Here is an 8,616-nt window from a genome sequence, read left to right as displayed (position 1 = left end):
ACAGAGCACACTCAGCAAGATTTCTGGGGAGGACATCAAAGTCACTTGCCAGGCAGAGGGAGCAAAGCATCACGTAGAGGGGGAAGGGCTCCCTCTTCACCTCGCTGGGGAAGAAGTACTGCTCTCAAAAGAGTACGGGGGCACAGGTCTCAGGTGGTTTAGCTCTGGGCAGGATTCCCAACCTCCATCCGCTTCCCCTTCCCCTCCTGACACTGAGAAATACCAGGAAAGGATTTGGATGCAAACAAAAGGATTTAGGCAACCAAAGCCAGAGCAGCACATCTTTTTGTTTTAAAAACAAAAGGGCGGGCAATAAGGGAATTTATACTGTGACAAAGGAGTAAGAAAGACAAGACCTACAGGGCAAAGGTAAAATCCAAACCAGATACTTAGTTCTATGGTTTTTATTTTAAAAACAAGAAACTACATTAATAAGCATATAAAACCCATCCAAAGTATCACAACGCTGTTACAGAAAAAGAAAATAACAAAGGAGATACCATGTGAGAAAGACCAACAAGTTTCGGTCCAAGCCAACACACATCTCTGATGCAAAGTATGGAATGCTCCTATGCACAGCTGTAGGGGGAATTTCCTAAAGTACAGATGCCCATCTAGAAATACCACATCTGGAAGTGCTGGGGGGGTCAAAGGGCAGGCACAAAAATCTGTTTAACTGAGCCAAAATACGGAATTCAGGAAAGAAGTCATATATAATACTTCTGAGAATAAATATCTGGCATGGAAACCTGATGGAAAGCTAGACAAAACTGGACATAATAGGATTTCATTGTGCAAGGCTGGAACATTTCAAATGAAGTCACAAGTAGTACTTCACAGTAGCAAATTTTGCTGATCTTTGCAACTGTTTCTCAACAGGGAAGGTAGAAACATCATCAGTCCATTAATGAAAATATCAGCTACGTACCCCAGGATGTACATCAGTGGGAACCCCTCTGAGCTGCTCTGAAATGTGCTGCCAAGAAAGCTTGCGCGATCCACGCTACAGCAATTTGGAGGTCGTTCCTGCCTGTCTGAGCCTTTCTTCCTTTTACCCACCTCGGAACCTGTGGGCCTGCCTCTCCCCTAGGACACCCCGCAATGAGCTCCAGCATGAGCCTGCAGGCAGACCCAAGCTCGATCGAGTCTGAAAATGCAGATCTGGGAGCAGGAGTTTAAATCAGACCTACCTCTGTGCTTCCTCCAGACAGGCTGCGCAGGTCTGGAGTCTCTCTCCAGAGTGCTGCGGCCAGCGAAGCGCAGCTCCCACCCCCTGACTGCAGTTACGCCACAGGGGATACTTTTTGCCTTCCTGAGCCGAAATGTGCCAGCACGGGCAGGTGTGTCCATACTCCCGACTGCCTAGCAGTGTGACAGGCCGGGAGACCAGCATTTACAGATGTACAATCACTGTCTGCTGCATCCCTTTTAACAGAGGCACTACTGCAGAGCGGTACACATCTACGCTGCAGGCTGCGGAGCATCACAACATCATGCAGATCTTCCAGAGAGGACACGTGGGGCAAAAACATTTGGTCTGCAACCAACCAGCAGACTGAGGACTACAGACCTTTCCCACTGCTACGCTAGCAAGCTCCAGCAGCTCTGGTCTCTGGTTCTGCATCTCTGCCTGCATGAGCTTACACATGCCACAGCTGACCACGCCTGCGCCCAGAAGGGTCATGCTACATGCCTCTGCCTAATATTTATAAAAACAATTGCTAAGAAAATACGGCTTTGGAAAATAATTTTTATCCTTGTAACAATCTGAAAATTTCAGACTTTCTGACCTACCAGAATACAGCAGAAAAGCCAAAAAGAAAAAAAAAAATCAAGAGAAGGCAGGAAAAGTTACTTTCTGGCTTGCGATCACCACCCTCAGTCATCCCATATGAGCTTTAGCCATGACTGCAGATACAAACACCACTCATTTTCTGCAACACCACACACTCCAATCAACACTTGGGAACAGGATTTAAAATTGTCAACCAAAAAATCCCAAACAGAGATTTTGGTGGACAAACATACTTCTTACTAGTACACAATTCTTTGCATTTCCTTCCAGAGGGCACAAATAACTTAAAGGTGAGGTGCATAATTGGCTGTGTCATACATGTCATCCAAAATGCCCCATCGCCTCTTTAGTACCACGTTTCTCCTTTACGGTCTTATTGCACCTCCAGTCTACAGCATCTTCCGTTAGTATAGCTATTTCTCTTAAACATCTTCAATTTCATTATCTATACATTTTTGTACACCATTAAAAAAATAAATATTTACAACATGACAAATAAATAAACAAGTAAAAGTATGCTTTCAGTCTGTCTATACAAAAAAAAAAAGCAGGAAAAAATATCCATGTAACTTGGTCCCCTTTTTCCTGAGGCTGAAAAAAGTGCACACCGGATAGGAAAAAGCAGGGAGATGGCTTTTTGGTAGGCTTGTTAAATTCCAGTGTAACACTGCGCACACACACACGCACACAGAGTAGACTCAAAGGGCCGGGAACTTGTTCAGTGGGTCACTTCAGCTCACTACAAAAATAGTAATTAGATCATAGTGGTCACTGCGTGCATAAGTATGTTAAACCCCAAATAGCAATTACAGATGAGAAAAGCAAAAATATTGCCAGCTCTTCTCTGTTCTCCTGATGTTTGTGACAGGGAAGATGAGATTATTTTTGCAAGTGCCAGGTGCCTTCCAGTACTTGAAAATGGGATCACCCATATCAGATTCACTTAATGCTGGTAAGCCTGGCAGAACAGGGGAGTATGTGGGTGCAAAGAAGAAAATAGCAGCAATTGAGGGGGGGAAAAAATGTCCCAGTTCTCATTGTTTTCTTTGCTCATTCCTTTAATGACTCTAAGTATGTAAGAGTCGAAGAAGGGGGGTGTCATGAATCTTAGGCAACTTCTTTGTCAGGTTGTATGCTGTTCAGCTCCACCATGGGGTTCTTCTCTACAGGTGATGTGGGGCTGGCTTCTGCTCGTCCTTCAAAGCCCCTGGAGATGTCTTCAAAAGTCCTGCCCTTGGTCTCCGGCACTTTGAAGAACGTGAAGACAAAGAAGATGACCAGGAAAACAAGGAAGATGAGGAAGACATAGGAGCCACACAGTTTCTGCAGGGAGGACAAAAGCAGGAGGTTTTAATGAGAAAAGCTCATAAACCTAAATGCAAGGTCATTTGCTGTTAACAGGTCAAAATTCTAACACTTTTCTCCAATAGTGCCCTTACTGACTTTCTCAAAATGGCATCTTTTAAAATGAAATCAGGTTCCTATGGACTTCTGAAATGCTTTAATGTTCCTGAGGGTGACCAAAATTGAGACTTTTAAAGGGAAAGCCTTGATGTGCTAATTAAGATGGCTCTTCCAACTATTTGTAAACTACAAGCAGTTAAGACTGCATAATAAAAAGGTGAGACGCTGCAGCGCTCTCACAGTGCTTTGCAAACTGGGTCCTTACCTCTGCATAGGGGAAGAGCATTCCCACCAAGAAATTAGAGGTCCAGTTGGAACACCCAGCCACTGCCATGGCTGCAGGCCGTGGGCCCTGGCTGAAGAGTTCTGCCACGATGAACCAGGGGATAGGGCCAGGACCAATCTCAAAAAGAGCCACAAAGCCAAAAGTGGCAACAATGCTGATGTATCTGATCCACTCCACAACATCCTGCAAGGGAAAAAAACAGCTGCAATTTGGGGCACATGTGGTACAGCACAATGCCATCTCCAGCATCACAGCTTTCTCAGCTGCACTGTGAACACTGTGGCATAGATTCTGCCGTTATAAAGTTGCGCTCTCCACCACACACTCAGCCCTAGCCCCAGCTGTACCTGCCCACAGGGCAGAGCTGCAGGGCACAGCAGACATAGTCTTATAGGTCCCCTGCTGGGGTCAGCCTGGAGAAGAACACCAATTACTCACCTTCAGAGCTAAGGCAACAGTCATAAGAACAGCACACACAGCCATGCCACCCAAACCAACTAAATGGAGGGTTCTGCGCCCCGCACGCTCCACCAGGAACAGCTAGAAATATGGCAGAAGGAAGAAAAAAAATCCATTACTTTGGCAGCAAGAGCAGAAGAGGCTCCCTTGCTCAGCATGCTGTGTACCTCTTATTTTTATCTGCCCACAGCCCTCAGTACTAGTGCTGATCTCTGTGCAGGTGACCAGGCTGCTCCATCCTTGACACAGGTTTTTCCTTTCTAGTTTTTGCTACTGCCTTCTCTAATCATTCTTTTCCCCTGATGCACTCCTTTTCACCCTCCCTTTCTTCTAAAAGGATAACAATACCGCTTTCTCCCCTCCTCTTCTCCCACAGTGCCTTTAATGCATTCTTTCCTTTGCTCTTATATGCCATTGCCTAGCCCAATGCTTTGCCACAGCCTGGCTACTTGTCCTCAGTCACATCTCCCAAAAAAGCCCATGCAGATAAGTCACCTCTCACTGTTAAGGCCCTGTTCTACTTACCGACACAACAGTGAAGACTGTGTTTACCACACCAGCTCCAATGGTGGCATACACAGGTTGTGTGATACCAGCTCTTTCAAAAATCCCTGTAGAATAATAGAATACCTGGGAAGAGAAGCAAAAGTTGAACACCGTCACGATTCCAGTGTTTGAGAGCACACCTTTTGTTCCCTGCCTAATGGCTTGCAGGCCCAACAGGGAGCTTCTAAGAAGCACTCAACAGTATAAAACAACATGCTTCCAGTCAAGGTTCATTCACTTGATGCAAGGCTGCAGTGTCTTGCCAGGGTGTGTATTGGAAAAGTGAAAACCAATATAACCTCCACCTTCCATCTTGGCAATCTCTGCAGTTATCACAAAACAGTGACCTCCAGTCAAGTTGTGAAAAGGGGTTTTTGGAAGCACAGTTCTCTCAACAAGGACAAGTGTAGCCAGAGATAAGGGAAGCCCAGCAGATGGGACAGGAAAAAAAAAAAAAACCAAACAAACTCACAGCATTGATGCCTGAGAGCTGTTGGGAGAGCTGCAGCATGATGGCAATGATAATGGCTTGACGGTAGTTTGGAGAACGGAAGAGCTCTGGCACAGTTGCTTTCTTTTCCTGGGACATTTTAGCACTCTCTTCTTTCATCTCCAGGATGTCTTGAGACACATCTTGTGTGCCACGGAGCTTCTGGAGAACTGCAGGGGAGAATAAAAAAATGCCAGGTATAACACACCCATGGCCTGCTCTTTCAGGGAGGACACACTGGGAAGCCTGGACCACCAGTCAGTCAGTGTTTGGGCCTGTTGCGTGGTAAAAACCCAGTCTCTACATGCAGCCTTGCTCATCTTTTCAACCCAGAGATCAGTGTGCTGTGATCAGCATGGAAACCAGGCCCAGGTCCCGCTCATGTTGCTGGATCTCCAAACTTACATTTGATCCCTAATTCTGTTCACACACTTGCCAGAGCTGCCTCCAGTCCTCTGCAGCAGAAGGAAACACCCCCCAAGCTCCCTGTTAAATGTCAGCCTACTTCCTGCCTTTCAGGAGGAGCTAACAGAGCTGCAGCAGCTGGCCCTGCTACATCCCACCAGGCCAGGTGCCACTCCTCATGCCTTAATCCCACCTGGAGTCTCTGTTGGGATGCCAGGTTTCTCACATCTCCTGGCACTGGTGCAACCTAAAGGATGGGAGGGTAGGCCTCATGCCCTCCAGGAGTCACACCCTGATCCACTACAGGCTCCAGAATCAGTCCTGGCCTCCCACTCAAGTTCAGGGCAGGCTGGGAGCCCAAACACAGCCCTGCCCCTTTAGCAATGAGTTCTCACCTGCTTGTGCTTTCTCTTCCTCCATCTTGTTGATCAACAGGAAACGCGGGCTCTCAGGGCAGAAAAGAAGAGCCACGCACTGCAGGATTGCTGGGAGGATTGTGAACCCCAAAAGCAGTGGCCAAAGTGCTTCAGTGCCCATGATTCCCTCCAGGCCAAAGATCTACACCAGGAATGGTAGAGAAATAGAGCGATTTAAACACTCCAATTCCTCACTCCCACACCAGTGAGTGCAACAGGACTACATGTCGCACCTGATGGCAAGTGCAGCCCACCTTGACCTCCCCCAACCCCAATTTTCCCCGAGGGCAGGATCAGGTTGTGTCAAGCCTACCTGGGCCACCAGGATGCCCACAACAATGCCCAGCTGGTTGAGGGTGCCAAAGGCTCCACGGAGGCTGGTGGGCGAGACTTCACTGATGTACATGGGCACAAAGCCAGTGCAGAGACCACAGAAGAGGCCAATAACAAAGCGGCCAATGATCAGCATCTCCACTGCCTTTGCCATCTTAGAGAAGGCCATGAGAGTGCCACCAGCAAAGGCCAAGATGTTCACCAGTAGCATGGAGTTCCTCCTGCCAGGGTAAAGATGTCAAGACTGAGCTTAAACCAGTCATACATTTAGGAAATCATTAGGAGAGGAGTAAACCTGCCCACAACCCCCCATCTCAGGGCTGGGAGGAGAACAGAGTAATTCCTGTTCAGCTCCTACCCTGGCCTGCAACCATTTCTTTCTTTCTGCAGCCCACACATTCTTGCTTCCTCCCCAGCCTCCTCATCCTGCCTTCCTCTGTAACCTCTACCCTCTTCCTCCCAACACTCCGCTGTAGAAGGGAAAAATTACCTAATGACCTGGATCCCTCTTCCCAACTTACCTGCCAAATCTGTTGACAAACAGGCTGACTGAGAAGGAGCCGATCATGCCTCCTACCGAGAAGATGGCCACAGAAAGGGACCACAGAGAAGTGAGGAGCTCTGAGGAGACAACCTCCCCGCTCCGTTCTGACAAGGTTCTGTTGAAGAACCTCTGGATGATCTGCAAGAGAAACCAGGTGGGGACAGTTACAATCCAGTGAGAGGCATTTTGCACTAGAGAGAGGGGAGATTACTTCTCTGGTCTTCCTTCTGTTTTCATGGAGGAAAGAAGCAAGAATAGACCCTAAAAATTCACTAGGCAGCAACAAGTCATAGAAGGGGAAGATGAGAGTGCAGAAAGAGGAACTTTCATTGAGAAGTTCAGTAGATGGGTAGCAGTATGATGAGGGAGAGACTGCTTCACTGAATGTGGGGGGTTGGGCCCAGTGATGATTAAGGAAAACGGGCTTGTCTTAGTATTTCTGGATTATGTGAGCACTGGTGATGCTTGGGGGGCAGGTGCGAGACAGTTGGGAGTGAGAGGGAGCAAGAAAATGTGACCAGAGAATGGAACTCTGGCAGCAGGGACAGGCTTTCTGGGATGGAAACAGTTTAAGAGACACAGGAAGTTTCACTGAGGTAAGCCTGAAAGACTGCAGCACTATGTAAAACAGTCCTTCGTGGTCCCATGGGGATGTGATGGGGCTGTGTTGCTGATTTCCAAGGCATCCCCTTTGATAATGAGGGAAATTCTGCAAGGACTGAGGAAGACACGACCTCATAGTGTCTGCCCCCAGCAGGTGGCAGCAGGACATTAGCTAGGGACCCCCCACCCCCAAAGTGTGATGTGACATCTATTCCCGGAGACAGGGTGGATGTGGTATTGGTGACTCAGTTCCTGAGAGAGAGGAACCATCTTATAGTTACAAGAAAACCACATATCTTGTTTTCTTCAACTCTTCTCTTCTTTCTTTAGGCTACAGTCATGAGATTATTTGGACAGAGTGCCCCAGTCACAATTGTTTTACAAGTAGTGAATCTACACATAATACAAGGAATGAATAAACAAATAAGAAGCCCGAGATGGTCCCAGAGATAAACTTACCTAGAGCAACTGTAGTTCCTACCAACCCTCAACTGTTTTCTGCACGCTGCTCTTCACATTTCTTCTGCCATGTCTGGTTTATTCTGACTCAAAACTGAAGTGGCTCACATACCTCCAAATACAGACCTACCAGAAAATGGCAGACAGACCCCTCCTGTCCTAATCAACCCTTTGCACTCCCAATTAAGGGAATTAACCTCTCTGCTTGCTCTCCTCCCCAAAACTTTGCCCTTCCTATCCACTGTTGTAGTGGAGAGGGGGGTTTTAATGTCTTCTTTCCTTGAATTCATAAACTAGAACAAAACTGTTAGCTCCTTGGGAGACAGCTCCTCTCCTTTCTACCCCTTTATTTTCTCATCAGCCACAACTCATTCTCCCTCTCTCACCTTCTCAGGAGCATTGATGACACCAGTGTTGTACCCAAACTGGAGAGATCCAATGGCAGCAATGGAAACAGCATAGATAAGGGGTGCTGTGATTTTCTGTGTTAAGAGAGAGAAAACAATTATTTAATTTGGTTATTCATGCTTTCCACACAACCTGAGTTTTTCTTCGGCATCAACAGCAGCTGCAGCTCATAGGCACCATGTGCAAGTGTGCCAAGGGCAGGGAATGGGCTTTTATCCAGCAAGGATGGGTACCAATAACAGAGACCCTGGGAAGTGAGACACAACTGTACAGCAGGAAAAATTTCTGTAACTAGTAGGAGGGCCTGTCAGGACCTCCCCTTTATTATCTCCTGACCTTCATCAACTATTCTCAGCTCATTAGTAATGAATACACTGGCTGCATTAGTGGCTGTTATTTTGGGTTGATCTGCTTTACAGAAAAGCTTTTGCTGATCTCTGGGATGTCATGAAACAAGGGTCTAACTCT

General features: G+C 47.1%; 1 protein-coding gene across 1 annotated transcript in view; it reads right to left on the bottom strand.

The window, feature by feature from the left end:
- Nucleotides 1-449: 449 nt before the first annotated feature.
- Nucleotides 450-8,616, bottom strand: part of LOC104122781 (solute carrier family 2, facilitated glucose transporter member 3) — a 32,232-nt gene continuing 24,065 nt past the window's right edge. Inside the window, exons 2-10 of the mRNA XM_035890514.1 lie at nucleotides 8,127-8,222; nucleotides 6,656-6,816; nucleotides 6,115-6,355; nucleotides 5,781-5,943; nucleotides 4,963-5,150; nucleotides 4,470-4,574; nucleotides 3,924-4,025; nucleotides 3,465-3,668; nucleotides 450-3,118 (exon numbers count right to left, since the gene is read on the bottom strand). Of these exons, the coding sequence (XP_035746407.1) occupies nucleotides 2,903-3,118; nucleotides 3,465-3,668; nucleotides 3,924-4,025; nucleotides 4,470-4,574; nucleotides 4,963-5,150; nucleotides 5,781-5,943; nucleotides 6,115-6,355; nucleotides 6,656-6,816; nucleotides 8,127-8,222 (1,476 nt within the window). The 3' untranslated portion in view covers nucleotides 450-2,902. The remainder of the gene's footprint in view (nucleotides 3,119-3,464; nucleotides 3,669-3,923; nucleotides 4,026-4,469; nucleotides 4,575-4,962; nucleotides 5,151-5,780; nucleotides 5,944-6,114; nucleotides 6,356-6,655; nucleotides 6,817-8,126; nucleotides 8,223-8,616) is intronic.

The sequence above is a fragment of the Egretta garzetta genome, unplaced genomic scaffold (assembly GCF_000687185.1).
Source record: "Egretta garzetta isolate BGI_Z169 unplaced genomic scaffold, ASM68718v1 scaffold363, whole genome shotgun sequence".
Lineage (NCBI taxonomy): Eukaryota > Metazoa > Chordata > Aves > Pelecaniformes > Ardeidae > Egretta > Egretta garzetta.
Note: the sequence above shows the minus strand (reverse complement) of the source record. Positions and strands in the feature narration are given on the sequence as shown.